This window comes from Thermobia domestica, chromosome 5 (genome assembly GCF_964235325.1).
Source record: "Thermobia domestica chromosome 5, izTheDome1.hap1.1, whole genome shotgun sequence".
Classification (NCBI taxonomy): domain Eukaryota; kingdom Metazoa; phylum Arthropoda; class Insecta; order Zygentoma; family Lepismatidae; genus Thermobia; species Thermobia domestica.
In genome coordinates, this window is record NC_137458.1 from 65,003,021 (window position 1) to 65,024,563 (window position 21,543).

General features: G+C 34.0%; 1 protein-coding gene across 1 annotated transcript; it reads left to right on the forward strand.

Moving 5' to 3' along the window:
• The first annotated feature begins 11,590 nt into the window (after positions 1–11,590).
• On the forward strand, positions 11,591–12,679 carry LOC145685115 (uncharacterized). Its single transcript, XM_081757462.1, has one exon. The coding sequence runs from the start codon at positions 11,591–11,593 to the stop codon at positions 12,677–12,679; it is 1,089 nt and encodes a 362-aa protein (XP_081613588.1).
• The last annotated feature ends 8,864 nt before the right edge of the window (positions 12,680–21,543 follow it).

A 21,543-nucleotide genomic window follows, 5' to 3' on the forward strand; every position in this document is an offset into this window, starting at 1 on the left:
TTTGTAATTCCAGGAATTTCTGAGTGCCCTTTTCCTCACCTTCCTTGTTCATGATGGGGTAGCATATTTAAAATCATGGCAGTTAAGTTTTGTCCTTTCTGCAGATAGAGGAGGCGGCAAATGATGCCATTGGCAAATGATGCAATTGCCTAGAGCTGGCCTTTAGTGGTAGTGCTCTCAACTGTCGTGCGAGGGGATGTCTGAATGTTTCTTCGGCCACATGAGTTTGTGGTGGACAAGATTGTGTCTATGGATTTTCCCAGGGTTTTCCTATTCCTTTCAATCCATCCCCTATTTTATAATCATTCACTCTTATTTATCACTGGTTTCCTTTAGCCTCAAGGACAAAACATTAGTGTTGGACATAAAATTAGAAGTTTTATTCGTTGATTCTTGCAAAAGTTGCAAAAGTAATACATAGAATCATTACATTTATTTTTATCTTCAAAGAGTATTTTTATTTAAGAGTTTAAAAATACCTTCAAATTTAATATTTGAGTATTGGAATTGTAATAAAAAAAACGTTGCTGACACAGTGAAGATTTGTTTTTGTACAATGTATTTCTATGATCGAAAGTAAATATAAATCTTTGCAGAAAAATTAAGGAACCACATTTTCATTAAGAAGTTCCGTTTATTAAGGGCTCACGGAAACTCCATGTATTTATCTGTCTGTCCGTGTATCCGTCCGTCCAAGAGACAAAGGAATTTCGAGAATTGCTTGAGGGAAGGGGATCAATTTTGACCAGTATGTAGAGGGACGAAATTTAGGAACCGAATTCGGTTAACGGATGAGATATTCATACCAGGAATGGTATAAAACAATCATTTCCCTTTTAATTTGATCACTATAGAGCCAAAACCGTAATAGACAGATAGAAATGGTTTCCTACAATTGACTAATCCATCGTGTCCCCTTAGCAACTTAAGTTGTCACGGCAATTTTGCGTCATAGCGCAGAAATTCATGGACTGGCATTGCTGGTTTTAACCGAGAAGTAATTTTGAAGTCTGTTTCGTTACAGCATCATTGCATTTTCTTTGTATGGTATATTGACGAGAGGTTAGGACTATTTTTTTTTCGTAGGGGAGGGTACAATGTGTTTTGGGAGAAAAACTCAACTGGATTGATTTGAAAGACTCCAAAAGGAAGGATTGAAGGTCTGTAAAGGAAGAATTAATTTGACTTAAATAGTTAGGTTTTTGCAGTGTATTTTCCCCCTCAAAATTGTAACTTTTCAACATGTTCCTTTTTTTTTTTTTTTGAATATGTATGTGGCCGTTAGCAACTAGAAAATAAAAAAATAAATAAATATTTTTCAAAAATATTCTCATATCTATTTTAAAGTACTATTAGGGCGAAATAAACGAAAAAAAAACTTTTCAAAATATCAGTGGGGAATTCTGGGCACTAATGGGTTAAGCCTTCCAAGAATATATATTGTGTCCATATTTTACTGTCTTCTCAAACCAGTAGTAATAGAAATCCAATAAAAGTTCCGGTTTCACAATATTAATCTATACATATAGATCAAAAACAATACGAGAAGAGAGAAGTGTTTCTTTTAGATTCACTTTAGCGTTCTAATCTTCTCTCCTAACCCTCTACTCACAGTTAAAACGACAGAAATAATTCTTCTTCTGGTTTTAACGTTGATCGCTATAGAGTAAAAACGGTAATAGAGAGCGAGAAACGGTTTTCTGCAATCGATTAACAATCCCAAGTATCTATTCTCTTCTCTCTAATCTCTCTACTAAAACTGGAAGCGATAGAAATCGACCCACAGTTTTAGGTTTCAATATTCATTTAAGAAATATCACGCCATAGAAACCAAAACCTTTTCACGTAGTGTAAACGCGAAACTACTACTTATTTAAAAGAAAAATAAATAAATAAATAAATAAATAAATAAATAGATAAATAAATAAATAAATAAATAAATAAATCCAACGTGGCAACGTGTCGTGGGTTCTTGGCACCTTACCACATGGAAAAGAACTAGACGAGGTGTTTCTTCTCTGACACAAAGGACAACACTGAACATTTATACAACTGGACGACATACTATACAAATAAGGTGTAATATCATTGGATAGCGTAGATTTACAAGAATTTCGAGGGAAGACAAATTGTATTTGTTAAGGAACAATTAATTGCTCCTTATGTACAGGAAGGTGTACATAATTGCTGCCTTCCTGTATAAATTCAAAAGAATATGTGAATAATGTAGAAACAGTTTGGTAAATCCTAAGAAATGAGTTCATTTCTTTTAATAATATCCATATCAAAGCGAGGATTTTGCCAAAGCTTGTCTGTATTCAATGATGTAACAACATTTCCACATATTATATGTAGTTATCTGTAATAATAATTTGGGAATAAATCAATCTTTCGTCTAAACAATACATAAATAATTGAGAATGCTCTAAGACAAGGGGCAAAATTTCCGGTCGGCAGGTCGCCATTGGCGACAAGAAATTTAGAGCTGGCGACCAGTGTTCAGTAAGAATGATTTCTGCCTAAACTCACAGAGCTGGCTTGTTTCTGTTTCGCACGAAAATAATTATCACTGAGTAAGAGAAAACACGGAATGAGAAGTGTTCACAACGAACATGGAAAGTGAAATCTTCACAACGTTGTAATTTGCCCCTCCTTTTCCACCCTTAATCAAAATGGTTTCAGTGAATCAGATACTGAAAAAGAGTTACAGTAAAAACTACGTTACAATATTCCCAAATTTGCTTGCAATTGTCACATTTTGTGCAGTTTTACCGGTGAATAGTGCTCCATGTGAGAGAGGTTTCAGCAGTCTCAACAGAGTTAAGACTGCCTACACGAATTCACTGAAGACTGACACACTGGAGGATTTGCTGATCGACAACTGACACTTCAGTGCAGAGAGAGAGAGCATTACACAAACACGAAGTCTTAAGGTATTTTTTTTTAACATGTATATGAATTGTTCAATTCAAAATGGATTATGATGAATCTAATTGTCTGGTATCGAAATATTATGCCCTGATGTAATATCTTTTTTTATTTGTCAAATTAAAGACCGGGGGAAGGGCTCAATTTGTGAGAGGTTCTGGCGACCATCATTGTTGGTCTGATGAGTGTGTCTGACTTTGAAATTTTGCGCCCTGCTCTAAGAACATTACCAGGATGAACTAAAAAAGAAATGTTTGTTGTCTACGGCAAATTGCTTTTATAGAAAAAAAAAGCAAAAATGGTAGGCTATAGCAAGACTAATTGCACATAGGAAGCTGGAATGCCTAAAGAGCAAGTTGCTTGAGCCATGAGCCTGGATATTAAAACAGCAAAATATTGAATTGAACGCTTCGAAGCAGAAGAGGAACAGGGGTTACAAACCAGAGCGAAACTGAGTAGACCGCAAGTGACAATGGCGGAAGAAAATGTTTCTATTATTGAAGCTAACGCAGCAAACCCGTTCGGTTTGCTGCAGCAAACTTAATAACAACTTTGGGTCTGGAGTGCAGTGCGTAGACATGTAACTGTACTCATATTATTTATTCTGCTTTGCATGTCAAATTAACAGGTGCTTAGAATTCGCAAGAACGTACATCAACAAGTCACAAGACTTATAGAACCGTGTGATCGGGAGTAATGACAAAGTGTTTAATTTATACGAAGGAGAAAACCTGTTAAAACGTTTTAAAGATATGTTGTTTTACGAAGACACCTGCTCAAAATCGAAAAATTCGCAAAATGTCATCTCTCTCTCTCTCTCTCTATGACTTACGGTTACCGAGCTATGGCTCCTTAAATATCCTGAAATCGGAATATTGTTTGGCCAATATCTGAGGGAACTTTATCAGTGACGCAAAAATTTCATCACTTTCTCAGATATTTTTTGATGCTATATCTAATGGAAGGCTCAAATTGAAAAAAAAGAATCGCAAATAACAAACACACACACACACACACACACACAAACATAGAGAATTCAGTAACGAGCTTTTTAAGTTCGTTGATAATCATTTTTACAGTCTCTCTTTTCTTCAAGTGTAGTCCTGGTTTGACTATTTCGTTACAAAACTTGCTCCCAAAACTTTAGGAATGGTTATCTATATATATAAAAGAGAACGTACAAATCCTTTGTCCGCTCATCACGCTAATACGGCTGAACCAATTTCTTTTATTTTTGGGGGGTTATTAGGATTTGGACCCTAGATGGTTTTTATCATATCACTTTAATTTTCAATTACCAGTGTCTTGAGATAATTGACCATTCAGGTGTCCATTACGTACAAATCCTTTGTTAGTTCATCATAGGTATAAAAATAAACGTATTTATATGCAACCCGCATGACCGTGTCACTCGGCGGGTTAACATAAATGACAGGCGTTATAATGGTTTTTATCATATCACTTGAAAGCGAAAAAGTAAAAATTATCTAAGTAACAAAGTTTATTGCGTTCGGGGGTGACCGCAGCGAAGCGGGGCGGGTTAACATAAATGACAGGCGATATAATGTTAACATTTACTGCAATCTTCTATGGTTTTTATCATATCACTTGAAAGCGAAAAAGTAAAAATTATCTAAGTAACAAAGTTTATTGCGTTCCGGGGTGACCGCAGCGAAGCGGGGTGAACGCTGCTAGTAATATATATACTGATTATGGTATATAGATATTTTGTTTCCTGTACTTTACTTCTGAAGTACATTTCGCCCAATGTCCTATTTTCAATTTCTTATTAGTACTTTCATCATATCAACTCATTCTTTTTTTTTTTACTTATTCCTTATTTTTTCTTTCCTAAAGGAAAGTGTATATGTCTTTCTTTTTCTTTACTTTCCCTTTTTATAATTTTTACAGTATTTTCCAACCCTTATTATTCTTGTGGTGTTTCCCGTTTTTTATGGTGTTACCTTTTTTTTTCTTTTCTTACTTTTAAGACCATTATTATATGCATTTTCTTTTGTATCTGTAGGAAAGTAGACAAACAAAGGCATCTCATCTTCTCATCCCACGTTATAATGTTAGAAAAAAAAGAAAAGAAAAGGAAAAAATACTCATAAAAATGTGGAGATTTTTTTTTCCTGAAATAAGGAACTGTAAAAAGAAGAGGAAACAAGACGAGAAGTTGAATACTAACTTTTCTTTATATATATAAAAGAAAGGGTGCTGCTTTCATTTCTTCTCATAACCAACTTATTTTACGTGCCTATACTAAAATAGAAAAAGATGTACACTTTTTTTTTTTAAAAAAAAAGTAGTTTAAATTCCTTAGAATTTTTTCTGCTTGTAATAGTGACTCTTCTTCTTTCTTTTTCTTCTTTCTTTTTTTTTAAACCGGAACGGAGATCGTCTTTTCTTTCATCTTTCCTTCCTTCTTTATAGTTATCAAGCTTCCGGATGTCTTTCTTTTGAATTATCCTATTTTACTTATTCTTTCTTTCTTTCCTTGTATTCCTTTCAACTTTTCTTTCTCTTGCTTATTATGGTACTATACCAAGTGTACCATATATATATATATATATATATATATATATATATATATATATATATATATATATATATATATATATGTGTGTGTGTGTGTGTGTGTGTGTGTGTGTACAGGGTGATCCACTATTATATCCCTAATTTTATTTTAGTGCTACTTTATCACAACGATATAATATAAATAACTCTACCGCTATATTATGCTCTATTCTATCCTCAACTTTTCAGTTCTTTGTATCTTTGTTCCTATTCAAACGAAATGCGTCATATCATGGCCATAGTTAAAGATACTTAGGTACTTTGAATGTGCATCGCCTCGTCCGTCTTATTTGCGTTGCTGTTGCTCTAAAGGATGTTTGTGATACTGTAACCTTCTTAGTTTGCAACAGTGAACAAGACATTTGGTGTTGTAAGTGTTCGTTTAACTTACTGATTTAAAATGAGGAATAACCTGACAAACTGGTATTTGAGGTAACTTTTGGTTGAATTGGCAACACTGTTAAACTGATTTTATCGAAGAAATGTTAAATAACGTCGATCTGCCAATACTTACATAGTTCAAAATTTCGACTTTTTTAAAGTGTAGAAGTTATAAGGGTGTATCCCAACAAGTGAAGAGAAAAGTAAGCTAGTTGACTTGACAATCTTTACTGTACATACAAATATTGATCAAACTGTGTCCTACTATATTCAATGCACTTGGTGTCTCTTCAACACTGTTTCGTAAGTATCATTAAACTATGCCGCGGATTAGCATCCAATCTCTCAAATGATTCTTCGATTAGATGTTCCAAGCAATTCAAATCCTGCGATTGCTCCGAAAACATCTAATCTTTGACAGTACCCCACATGGAGAAGTCGCATGATGTGAGGTCATAGAACGGAATGGCAAAACTGTGTTTCTACGACGACCAACTCGTTCATTGAAATATTGATCCAAAAAGTTCCTCACAACAACACCAAAGTGAGGCAGTGCTCCATCGTGTTGCCATGTGAACTGGAAATTGTCGTCCAAGATTTATTTTCAAGGTCTAGAGTGACAATTTCCTGCAACATCTGAAGGTATGTATTACTGGTAACAATTCGTAAAAAAAAATATCCTATGACACCACCCCTCGGAATACCACCTCAATCAGTGACACAGTGACTCTTCTGATACAAGTTAGTATGGATTGATATCACTCTAATAAACACAATTGTGTCTGTTCACGCGACCGTTCATCTTGAATAAGGTCTCATCTGCCTAAAAAAATTAATTTTCACAAGTCTCTGCCAGCTTTGTTTCGAATGAGAAACCATCCACCGAACTCAATACGCCAGTCCAGATCACATTCGTCTAACGTGCACAGAAGCGTTGGTCGGTAAGGTTCATCTTCAAATCCTTTAGCATTTCGTTAAAGAGATAGAGTGTCATTTCCAGGTCATGTGTATACTTTCTGGTAGATTTCTTTGGGCTATATACACAATTCTCAGCAACAAGTAGAGTCTTTCCTTCATTTCGCACACATTGTGGTCGTCCGCTTCGTAGTAGATCATAGACCGAAACTGTAGCCTCGAATTGTTGGTTCAGGTTTCTCATGACTTGACATGATGGTGATTCCACAACTGGAAATCTCCTCAAGTCTGCTGTCACCACATTTGTGTTTTTGGTGTATTTTCACCAAGGTTGTAGCACGAAAACACGCTGTTCCTTGTTAACTTGCGATTAATTTCAACATGTGTACTACTTAGCACGAATTTACTCAGTAAACAACTCCGATAAGAAAAGTACAAAAACATTATTACCAGTTCCAGTCGCATTTTTTTTTCACGGTCGTCCCTAACCATAGGAACTAAATACATGTTTCTGATTAGTTGCAATTTGCGATTGTCGAATCCTTCTGGTGTATGCAATGTGTACTATAGTGATAGAAGACAATTGTCATTTTGTTGAAATTGAAGAAGAAAATTGAAGAAGCAGCTGAGGTTAAATTTGTATCATGGGGCTCAAGGTGAAACAAATCGAGCTCTGTGGTGCTTCCAACCCGTTCCTACTACTACTATTACTACTACTACTGCTCTTATTCCTCCTCCTCCTCCTCCTCCTCCTCCTACTACTACTACTACTACTACTACTACTACTACTTATACTATGGATTCGAATAGCAAAACAGCATTCTTAAAGTAAGTAAATAACTTTTTTCAGTATTATTTTCACTATATTTTAATGATTTTTTTTATGAAAATATAAAAAATAAAATTTAAAAAAATCCTGGGGCCGGGTTTGAACCCACGCCAAAAGCCATTATTATTACTAGACCGTTTCGCTAGCACGCTCGGCCCGGGGCTATTTCTGCTATATGTATGCTACGTGGCAAGAAATGGATAACTTCAACCAATCAGAATCGCGTATTTAGCTTCTATGAATAGGATCAAGCATGATTTAAAAATATGGGTTCCAGTCACACTAGTGCCAGTTCTAGTATTAAAAAAGCTCTCGGTCATAGTTTGGTTGTTTCTTTTCATTCTTGTTAGAATTAGGATTGGGATGTACATTTCTGGGCTTCCGGCATCTATGGCCATGTTAGTCCATCATGTATGAGTTATGACGTCTCTCGGCGATCACACTCTCTAAGGAAAGGAAGAAAGGATTGGGGAAGGAAGGAAGCGATCAGCGACCTACATGTTAGGTACCATCCCGGCATTTGCCTGGTGTGAATGAAAAAACCCAGAAAAATCTCACTCAGGATGGCTAACCTGAAAAAGCTTTTACACTTTTTAGACCCAGTGTCCCCACCGGGAATCGAACCTGGCACCACTCGCACCAAAGGCGAGAGCGTTAGCGGGCCACTTTTCTTATTTGTTGTGAGGAAAACGACTTAGTTCCTACAATGTATATAACTGGTCTTTGGACAATGTTTTTCTATTATTATCGCCAACAAATATTATTCAGGAAACCATTACACATTATATTACAACACTCTAGCTGGGTTCGGTGAAATGGTACTGTAGTCTAGTTGTCTGGAAGCAAGTTAGTGTGGCGGAGAACTGCTTACATTTTAAGGGTTAATGTTATAGTTTTTGTATACCACCATCAACTCCACCAGAACCAAACCTACAGTCGTAGTTCGTAGTCACATTAATATTAGATTCCGTTCTGCATAACATTGGTGTCCCATAAGGACGTAAACAACAACTTAAATATCAACGTACTAAGATGAAATCAAAAAGTTGAGTAGGAACACTTCGTGTTCAGGAGAGATAAGGACACAAGAGACACAATTGAATTATTAAGGGTGATAGGTGAAAGGTTTATACAAATAGGAAAAGAGATACTTATTAATACAGAAAAGGATTTTGACCGCGTAAATTGGGAATTATTGTTGGAAGTTCTAAAGAAGTTTCGGCTGGAATGGATAGATCGAAGACACGTGAGACACGTATATATACGAACCAACATGTAAGTGTTAGAATAGGGAAGAAAATGACAGAAGAGGGTGCAATTGGGAGAGGAGTTCGACAAGGATGCTATCAATATCCAGAAGAGATAGTGAAAAGAGCTTCCATAACTAGGACGGTATTTCAGTAGGGGTAGAATGATTAGGTGTATACGGTTTGCACATGATATGGCGCTTGTTGAAGAATCTGAAAAGAAAATCAATAAAATACTAGAAAACTTGAGAAAGGTCTGTGAAGAATATGGGATAAAAATAAATGTTAGAAAGACAAAAGCCATGGTGTTGGAACGTAGTGGTCGGTGTCAAATATAGAGAATATTTCAGTGGGGAGAGGCAGATAATAGAACAGGTGATTTGTTTTCGACGCCTGGGTAGTATTATTAGTGATCATATGAAATGTGAACGGGAAATAAAAGCAAGGACAGGAATATCGAAAGATGAAATAGGAAGAAGAAAATACTGTTTTGTGGGACTTTAGATAAAGAATTGAGAAAAAGACTCAGAAAATGTTTTGTGTGAAGTATTGTACTGTATGGGTAAGCAACAGGAACATTACGCAACAATGATGAAGAACGGCTGAGTTTTTTGAATTGTAGATGTAGATAAGAATGCAGAAATTAGATGGGTCGTGCAGAAAACTAATGACAGGGTCTTAGAAATGGTGGTGAAAACAATTTTAAATATTATTAAGAAGAGGAAGAGAAACTAGTTGGGACATTGGCTAAGATGGAATTGTATCATTAGAGACGTGTTAGAGGGTAAGGTGGTAGGAAAAAGAGGAAGGGGCAGGGACTACAATTAATGGACGGTATCAAAACTGAAAAATCTTTCCTGAAGACGAAGAGGTTAGCGGAAGACCACGGTGCACAGAACTTTTCAGTTACAGCAACTGACCTGCTAATGATGATGATGATGATGTCACTCTTCATGATATTAGTAGATGTATACTCATACGTCCTTTTTTTTGACCTTGAAAGTACTTACACTTTTTGGTACATACTGTCGTTGAAGTAATGAATATTGTAATTACTCTAAGTACTCTCATTGAAGTACAAAGGTTCAATTGTAATTGAATTATTACGGCTTTCTTTTTTACCGGTACTTTAGGTACAATTACTGACATGTAATTATGCTGTACCGGACTGTAGTCTCATTATTTTGCGTACGCAACACTGAACGTATTTAGTTTTCGTACTAACAGTTTAATTACTGTGTTACTTTTTGTATGTATGTATATAAAGTATCATTTTGCGTATGTAATTTCATTGTTGAACTGTCATTAAAGTGGGCGAGTACACATTATGTATCCTATTGCATTGGTAATATTGTACGGATAATGATTAGTTACCCTTTTCCGGATGTGCCGCGAGGTAAACTTTCTTATTTGAGCACCATTTCCAAGGTTAAACCTGCTTATTTTAATTGCTTTCTACTCTTTTATATTTATATATGAAATTGATTTGTATACACGAAATATTAATAATTCTTTTTGCGTAATTGTTTGGTAGAAATTATCGTATTTTGTATGATCTTTACGTAAATCCACAATTATTTAGCGTGATGTTGACCTCTTTTATGACAAATATAGTATTTATGATGAATTATTCCTACTTTATATACAGATTTAGCATATGATTTTAAAATTCATATATATGTTTGAGTATTATGAGGTTGAAATAAATAAAAAAAAAATTACAAGGTACGTTTTTTTTATTGAAATTATATTGAGAAAGTAAAAAGGTGTTACATATCTAGTTATTCATACAGTGACTTTTATATAGCATGATATACATTTATTAAATACATATAACTAATTAATATTGTACAATACCATTATGAGTACAATGTAAGGTACATACATTCGGTAATCAAGATAATATTTATATACATATAATATTGTTGTACAGTTGAGTAATAATTGATATGATACAATCACATTATTTTAATACATATCAATGTTCAGGTAATTTATAATGTACTATACACAAAATACTATTGAGTTGAATCAACAGGTATGATTATTATAAACGTTTACCTTTTTTACTAAAATTATATTTTCAATGATTTTAGATTAAAATTAACATACATGCATGCATTATGACTCACTGAGCAAGACTTTAACTTTTGTATCCATAGGGTAGTGTTCTATAGTCTGTTTTACTGTGAGGATTTAACCGGCGTCTCTTGTTGTTTACTACTCTATGCATTTTAGTTTCAGGTCTTGTAACTATAGTAAATCCGTGCTTACGAGTAATCTTACGTGGATTCAACAATGTTTTACTTTCAATATTTTCCTGTACTAAATCATAATAATGCTTAAAGGTAATTACTTGACGTGCCCTAGAATCTAAAGTAATTCCTCTAATTTTGTACACGTAATCGAACTCTCCAGTTTGAATATTTTTCATTCTGTATGCATAATTCTTTGCTCCACACCCTATAAAGACATCTATTTCCCACCCTTCTGGAACCTCGTTTGTTAATTCTCCTAAGTAAGATCCTATCGCAAGCTTGGATTTCTCATATCGTGGTTGAACAAATATAATACTATCTGTGTCACAGTACAGTACGTTGTTAGGTCCAACAGAGGTCAAAAGGTCGTGAAGTTTAAGCCTTGCCCATGATGTTATGAATGCTGCAAGCACAATATTGGAAAATTATTATTTGGTCTATGTCGATCATGCATGCAGGAAAATAATAATGACGAATGTACACATTGTGAAAGTGATCGCGCCATTACAAGTACGTTTTGTACCCCTGAATTACATAGAGCAATGAAATGCGGATACAAAATACTGAAAATAAAAGAAATTTGGGAATTTGAGCTTATGGGGTCTGAAGATGGGCATTCGAATAGTTTGTTTCGTAATTATGTAAATACATTCCTTCAAATGAAACAGGAAGCTTCAGGCTTTCCTGCAGAATGCACTACAAAAGAAAAACAGGAAAAGTACATTAAAGATTATTTCAGATATGAAGGAATACAGTTAAATTATGAAAACATAGAGTATAATCCCGGACTAAGATATATTTCGAAAATATTTTTGAATTCTCTGTACGGGAAATGGGGGCAAAGAACAGATCTTTCGCAATCTGTAATCGTCGATACTCCCGAAAAATTTATGTCGTATCTATATGCACCACAATATGAGGTGCAGTCAGTAATTCCCATAGAAGAGAAACATTTAATTGTAACGTATAAAGACAAAGAAAATGAAAACAAACCAAACAAATTTTCCAATATTGTGCTTGCAGCATTCATAACATCATGGGCAAGGCTTAAACTTCACGACCTTTTGACCTCTGTTGGACCTAACAACGTACTGTACTGTGACACAGATAGTATTATATTTGTTCAACCACGATATGAGAAATCCAAGCTTGCGATAGGATCTTACTTAGGAGAATTAACAAACGAGGTTCCAGAAGGGTGGGAAATAGATGTCTTTATAGGGTGTGGAGCAAAGAATTATGCATACAGAATGAAAAATATTCAAACTGGAGAGTTCGATTACGTGTACAAAATTAGAGGAATTACTTTAGATTCTAGGGCACGTCAAGTAATTACCTTTAAGCATTATTATGATTTAGTACAGGAAAATATTGAAAGTAAAACATTGTTGAATCCACGTAAGATTACTCGTAAGCACGGATTTACTATAGTTACAAGACCTGAAACTAAAATGCATAGAGTAGTAAACAACAAGAGACGCCGGTTAAATCCTCACAGTAAAACAGACTATAGAACACTACCCTATGGATACAAAAGTTAAAGTCTTGCTCAGTGAGTCATAATGCATGCATGTATGTTAATTTTAATCTAAAATCATTGAAAATATAATTTTAGTAAAAAAGGTAAACGTTTATAATAATCATACCTGTTGATTCAACTCAATAGTATTTTGTGTATAGTACATTATAAATTACCTGAACATTGATATGTATTAAAATAATGTGATTGTATCATATCAATTATTACTCAACTGTACAACAATATTATATGTATATAAATATTATCTTGATTACCGAATGTATGTACCTTACATTGTACTCATAATGGTATTGTACAATATTAATTAGTTATATGTATTTAATAAATGTATATCATGCTATATAAAAGTCACTGTATGAATAACTAGATATGTAACACCTTTTTACTTTCTCAATATAATTTCAATAAAAAAAACGTACCTTGTAATTTTTTTTTTATTTATTTCAACCTCATAATACTCAAACATATATATGAATTTTAAAATCATATGCTAAATCTGTATATAAAGTAGGAATAATTCATCATAAATACTATATTTGTCATAAAAGAGGTCAACATCACGCTAAATAATTGTGGATTTACGTAAAGATCATACAAAATACGATAATTTCTACCAAACAATTACGCAAAAAGAATTATTAATATTTCGTGTATACAAATCAATTTCATATATAAATATAAAAGAGTAGAAAGCAATTAAAATAAGCAGGTTTAACCTTGGAAATGGTGCTCAAATAAGAAAGTTTACCTCGCGGCACATCCGGAAAAGGGTAACTAATCATTATCCGTACAATATTACCAATGCAATAGGATACATAATGTGTACTCGCCCACTTTAATGACAGTTCAACAATGAAATTACATACGCAAAATGATACTTTATATACATACATACAAAAAGTAACACAGTAATTAAACTGTTAGTACGAAAACTAAATACGTTCAGTGTTGCGTACGCAAAATAATGAGACTACAGTCCGGTACAGCATAATTACATGTCAGTAATTGTACCTAAAGTACCGGTAAAAAAGAAAGCCGTAATAATTCAATTACAATTGAACCTTTGTACTTCAATGAGAGTACTTAGAGTAATTACAATATTCATTACTTCAACGACAGTATGTACCAAAAAGTGTAAGTACTTTCAAGGTCAAAAAAAAGGACGTATGAGTATACATGCTTGATTTTCTGGCAACATACTTCCAGTAGATGCGGAAAAATGTTTTCCTCTTAACTAGAGAAACGTTTGATTTTCGAAACGCGGAAAAAAGTTCAAGACGAATGAATGAAAAGAAAAAAGTTTTTTCTTTTTTCTAAATGAAGTAAGTTCCCTCAATATATCATCATGAACATCATCATCACGTCGCAATAGAGCTATGACGTCTCTGGCAACATTGGAAGCGACCTGGAAATATCCAATGGGAATGATTTTTGTTAGTAGTGAAATAAAAAAGGAGAAAGGAAGAAAATGAGAGTAACTATAAAAAACGGGAGGAAAAGAAAGAATTTTTTTAAGTCAAGGAATGATGCAGGGATTTGTGAGGAAAGATTATATATATATATATATATATATATATATATATATATATATATATATATATATAAGAAGTGAAAGAGGTAAGGGCCAAGGGATTTGATGCCCTCACCGCAAACCTTTGCAAGATGAAAGACTCGGCTGACTTCAGGCGACCAGGCGGAAAAAAAGAAAGTAAAAAAGATGAAAAACGAACACCACAAGATGGCTGACTACAGCTGGACAACTTTATCGGAAATGCAAACTGAATGTATTTTTAAGTGTGTTCGTTAGGAAAGGAAGAGAAAACAGAAAGGTGAGATAGAAAACTTACACACACACACACACACACACACATATATATATATATATATATATATATATATATATATATATATATATAATGTGTGTGTGTTTTGTGAAAGAAAAATGCTATACTGAAAAACTGAAAATTATACTAGGAAACTACATCATTAAGTTTCTAGGGTATATAAACATAAAAGAGAAACGTTATATTTTTCAATGCAAGAAAAATATTAAATGTAAAAACTACGTACAAAAATACACTATTAAAATGTTTGAATTTATTTTAACATATATAGAAAGTGAAACGAAATCTTTTTAATGTTTAGTCATACAATGTTGCCGATTAAGGTTGCTACAAAAGAGGATATTAGAATATTTCATGTCGAAAAGTATGACGTGAAAATAATGTCTTGACTTGGGAAATTTTTATCTATTTTAATTGGAAGAGCATTGTCTCCACATACATATCTCGTTACAAAAATTCTTTTCCGTCTCGTTTCGTGGTAAATCTAATGCTGATTTATGGACTAACGTAACAACGATCTTATTTCGAGTAGTAATCAAACCACTTTACTTTGGTTTATTAAATTGGAAAGCTGACTCGGTCCATACCGATGCAATGTTAAGTATGAGGAGGATTTTATAGCTAAATATGCGTCTCCTTGGAACACAGTTATATATTAGAAACAGAAACATATATAAAGTTATGACGTATACTATTGTGGGATTTAACGTGCAGAAAAGTTACGAAATAAGGAAATTAATGAGCAGGTAATCACGTTTGAAATATCCTGAGCGAGTAGCTCAAACTCACTCAATCTCATGCACGCTCTTCAAAATTAATTCATAAAGGTGTATTCTCAAAGATAAGACATCCTCCTCTCGCATCCAAAACTGATATATTCGTAACTGTTCATTAAAATAAATAAATGAATTGATAAATATGTTACTTTTTACATTTTCCAAATTAGTTTCTACTGGTTAAACTTTCCTCAAATTTCCAGTGAATATTTGTAAGCCGTGCTAGTCTTCAAAAATCAATTCCTTTCATTTCATTCTTTTCCAATTAATTGATCCAAAGCAATCGACCCAATGGATCCACATGAAAACACGCTTAATCACAACTCGAAAATTTAGGAGCTGGTTGGATTCAGAGTAGATTACCCGTCATCGTGGAAAACAACCCCTATCATCATGCTGCCGAAACTAGGAGAAAATTCTCTTCCTCCAGAACTTCCGACCTATCGATCTTTTATTACACCTCAATAAAGTAATAGCGCGACTGCTCTACAGTCGCATCCTGTCCATCGCTCAAGCATAGCAATAATTAACAGTCTACCAGTTTGCCTTCAGATCAACCTTTAGAACCCAGCTCAATTGACAAGAATTACGGAACTCATCACAAAATCATATAGGAATTGATTGCAAACTCTTACCGTTTTTTCTTTAATGTACAAAATGCATTTGATTGTGTCTTTCACAAGGGACTTCTCTTCAAGATATACCAAATTGAGTTTTTTTACTACTTCGTTGATGCCATCAAATCGTTCTTAAAGGACCGACACTTTCAATTTCGTCTGGAAAAGGTTTTCTTGGAATTAACACCTATAGAAGCAAGAGTTCCTCAAGGCTCTCACCTTTCGCCGTTGCTCACAACGGATCTTCCGGCGACTACAAATACGACAGTGGCCACATTTGCATATTACATGGCAATTTTCATCGGAAACAAAAACATAAATTATGCTAAACTCTGGCTTGAACGACATCTTCTAAACTTGGAGGACTCGACAGCTAAATGGCGGATCAAGATAAATCAGGAGAAAATAGTCATTCTCGATTTCTCTCATCAACGTCACCCACTTCTAGTGTACTAACACTACAACCAACAATCTCTGCAGTAAGCCAACACCACGCAATCTGGGGGCGCCACTCTGAGCAGAAAATTAACTTTTGGCCAAAATCTGCAAAAAAGATCGCACTCATTTGGGTGGTCCATCTGGTTCAAACCCCCCAAAACTTAGTAACTCGATATATATTTGTACAAGTTCTTAATAAAACTTATATTTTTTAGCAGAGAAATGACTGATACAGCATAATGATTTCATCTTTCGCTTCATCTATACTATTTCTTTTCTTATAAAAAACAATCTAGTTCTATATTGTTCTTCTGAGAATGTAGCTGGCAGCACTTAAGAATTACTTATCGTCGTTTTAAGTGTAGAATAACACTACTAGAGTAAATAGACATAGTTTCATATAGTATTGGACGCCCCCATAGTTTAGACCCCTCCCAAAAAAGTTGTGGGTGCGCGATTGTCTGAAAAGTAACATTACCACATTGATCTACAATTGCTAGGGAAGTATGTGTAGCGCATGCAAACCACATCAATAAATACTGAGGATTGAAATGCAGTTAAAATTTCCTGTTTCACTATTTTGAGCAGCAATGTTTCAACAAGGTAACGAGACCTACTGTTCATTGCTGACAATATCTACAAAATGGCAGAAGTTGTTTTATGTGTTCCTAGGAACACCTGCTTATGTGAAGCACTAGTCTTTTGAATACATACTGTTGTAAAGAAAAACATTACCTTAATGTAGAAACATCAAAAGCTGTACTCATAGTGAAATCACTTCCGTCATTTCTCCTTAGAATTTTAATATTTGCTCATGCAAAACGAGGAACTTTTACGAAAACTTCATTTTTCAGAGTAATATATGCAAATATTGAGGTAAAATAAATACCATTCATTTGTCACTAATTATGTACTTGTATTAAATTGACATTTAGATTGTGTTCATGCTAGACTTTAATTCATTTGCCTATTTCACTAATTAAATTCCTGTATTCCTAGATCTTATCATTTAAATAGCCTATTTTCTACTACAATATTGTAACATTTGACGTTTTTAGGGTAGAGCTAAAAAGTAGTACAAAGGCATTTTAGACTTTCCCAATCATCTTTTATTATAAAACTAGCAGCGTTCACCCCGCTTCGCTGGGGTCACCCCGGAACGCAATAAACTTTGTTACTTAGATAATTTTTACTTTTTCGCTTTCAAGTGATATGATAAAAACCATAGAAGATTGGAGTAAATGTTAACATTATATCGCCTGTCATTTATGTTAACCCGCCGAGTGACACGGTCATGTGGGTTGCATATAAATACGGTTAGATTTAGCTATGATGAGCTAACAAAGGATTTGTACGTTATGGACACTTGAATGGTCAATTATCTCAAGACACTGGTAATTGAAAATTAAAGTGATATGATAAAAACCATCTAGGGTCCAAATCTTAATAACCCCCCAAAAATGAAAGAAATTGGTTCAGCCGTATTAGCGTGATGAGCTAACAAAGGATTTGTACGTTCTCTTTTATATATATAGATAGATTTCTTCCTATATACAATAGTAATAATAATTACAGTTCAAATATAAGTTTCTCTTAAATATTTGATAATTTGTTGGGGAGTTTGTAACAATTTAGTGACCAAGCGTTCTAGGGTAACAGGATCCAAGGCTCTTTGCGTCCAAAGAGTATGCATAGGTACCGATCAGAGACCAGAAGATTTAGAGAGATTTAGAGCTGTTTTGCAGATACCAGGCATTCTAGCGAAAGGAACTTTCAGAAACCAGGCATATTTGCGTAACGAACTGTCAGAGACCAGGTTACCTAAATAATGGTAAGGCTAAAGGAGCTCTCAGAGACCTGGTGTCCTAAAGAATGGTAAGACTAAAGGAGCTCTCAGAGACCAGGCGTCCTAAAGAATGGTAAGGCTAAAGGAGCTCTCAGAGACCAGGCGTCCTAAAGAATGGTAAGGCTATAGGAGCTCTCAGAGACCAGGCGTCCTAAAGAATGGTAAGGCTAAAGGAGCTCTCAGAAACCCGGTATCCTACAGATTGAAGATGGTAATCAATTGGTGGAAATCGATGCCGTCTGTGGTGTTCTGGCTCCTTTCAGTCTGAAATGTTGCTGACTTCATTAATCTTCGTCACCTGAAGATCGTTGACGATGGATGATGACGTCTTCTTGTGGTTGTCGTCTGAAGTTTATCTACAGTCAGTACGTGTAGATCCTGAGCAATATGTACTATGGCAATGTGTAATATCCCGCTTTAGCTAGCATTCCACTGATAGTTATTGTTTTTACCTATTTCGTTCTTTATTTCATATTCTATTATTTAATTTTGCTGTTGGTTAATTTCGATATTTGTATTGAAGTTAACTCATTTTTTGTATGTATTGAAAATGATCTGCAAAGGAATCAGTGAATTTTAGCAATAATTGTCGTAGCCTTTGGCACACATCATCATGATACAAGAAATTAAAACTATCGAATTCTTCATTTTAAAAGAAAGTATTTACTTCATTTTTCGTAAAACAAAACATAGAAAGGAAACCAAGTGTACTTGTTTATATTTGGGAGAAATTTAATTATTAAAAAGATAATTGGCCAGAATTCTGTAATAATTTATAAATTCAAACTTAGTCATTTAGATGGCTGTATAAATCATTTAATTGACGCTGAAAATTAGACGGAAACTACTTAGATTTTTCAGCATATGGTAAAGTTTTAAAATCAAGTTACAGTTAAATAGAGCTTATTGATGTGATTACATGAATACCAAAAAAGAAAGCCATGAATAATTAATTTTTTTCGGGGAACTTGCTTTACATTCCATACAAATGCCACTATTTAATAGTATCGTCATGTCATTACAGTAAATTCTGCTTTCTTTCAATTCTAGTCAATCAATTGCTTTTGGCTATAGACTCCATATCAGGCCTGTAGTAAGCCCCAAAATGTACGGGGGAAGGGGGGTACGCCGGTAGCCCGATCTAAATATATTATAGTTCATCGCCATATTATAGGTCATTTGCAAGCCTACCGTGAAAATTTTAGGGGGACAGTAAAAATTATGGGGGCCCCCTAGACCCCCCTAGATAGTAGCATGCTCCGTATACAAGTAAATTTGAAACGTGTAATCTTGAACAATGATTGTGACATACTTATTGGTCCTAATAATAATTGTGCAAGTTTTGAGACTGTTTAGATAGAGGTGATAATCTCATCTGTGTACGTAAATGGTATACGATCAGAACAGTATGTGTAATAAAAGATTCATAGGCCTATCCAGGTGTAAAAGTGGATCTGAAAAGGCGGGGGACGGTAGGTAGCAACATGACGCAACACCGTTCCCTTTGAATATCTTTGCCCATTTGTAATTTTTAGGAACTGGTGGGACGCTATACATATTTTTCGAGGTGGGGGGACGACGTCCCCCCGTGTTCCTCCGAAATTTTACCACTAGACCTATCGTATTCTGTTCAGGTTTTCCTTTCAGCATTGATAGCGGTATCTGTCAGAGAGGAAATCTACATTATATAAAATAAAAAATAATGAATTGAATTAATGATATTTACAATACTTACATTAGTGAAAGAATTTAAACAGTATTAAAGCAAATATAAAGTAATAATAAAATAATAATTAATTAAGCACTTATAATTAATTGATTTTTTATTATATGTAATTATATTTACCCCGGTATTACTGGATGTTTGCTAACCTCACTGAAACAAAAACGACAAACCTGAAATAAAATAAACTTGGATAATTAATTGAATATAAACAAATTCAACTTACCAATATGGCCATTATTAATTACACCTATCGCTACTTAAGTAAAGAACTCTGAAACTAATTAATATACTTAAAGAATAATTAATACAGTCAAATATACTGTATAGACCTACTAAAGATTATTGCACCCATTATGTACACTATTTCTACATATTTAACAATTTACCGTTAATATGAACTTCTATTTCCTTAACCCTTTATTTGGCAGTGTTGCTCTCAAGCAACATCGCATTCTATTGTGTTATCCGCACGAATTATAACTTCAGTGATCACTTAATTCACATTATTGCTTTCATACAATATTCATATACATGATTTGCGGATCGCTTGTTTAGATATTTCTAATCGTCGTCAACAAGTGACAGTCAAATTTAGTATTGTAGAAGCTTTATCTCCTATGTACCGCAAAAGTTCTTTTTTATTCTTTTATTTGTAGTTTCTTGCTCTGTAGAAAAATGTTTCAACGAAACTGTTGCTAATTACTGAGAGTATTCCTATAATATTTGACCATAATAGGGCAATGTTGCTCAGTAGCTACACATAAGACCTATTTTATGGCAATATTGCTTTGAAATAAACACCCTGTATTTTATAACCAAAGTACAAAAAAACTTTAAAAATTACGAAATTATGATCAGGAAGACATGGTTCAACCGTAAAAGCAAACTAAATATTTTAATGGTAATGCTATCAATGCTTGCCAATTAAAGGGTTAACTCTATTTCGAAATACACGAGATGTATTGCACACTATCAGCTTGAGCTCATACGTTTATTACAGACTTCAAGCCATTTAGTGTACAATTGTGAACTTCTGCTGGAGATTTTTTTTAATTCTCACAATCTATTATAAATGGACTGCTTTATCACTTACCTGAAACTCATTTTCTTACCCATCTTTTTGTTATCTTAAGAATGTATTGATCGATAGTGTCCATAGACCAAAAATATACTTCTGTATTCTAATATTTAATTTTGCAATATCTTTTAACATTCACTTCTATAAATTGTCTATCCTAGGAATTTGTGTATTTACATTTATTTGGAGATATTATACCATTCAATATATACAGGGTGCACAAATACTTGCTTTCGGAGTTATAGGCTGCCGAAAACGTAAAAAAAAAAAAATGGACTTTAAAGGTCCATAGCTCCAAAACTATGGGGTCTACCGTAGTCGGGTCAAAACTTTACTAAGGAATTAATATGTGCTCTATCCAAAAATACATGCTTCAGAATCCTGCAGTACTTCCGCAACAATTTTTATAGAGGTAGTTAGTAAGTACTTCAGATTATATGCCCGTAACCAAACTTTCTATACAAAAATTGTTGCGTGAGTACCTTAGGATTCTGAAATATGTATTTTTGGATAGAGCACATATTAGTTCCTAAGTAAAGT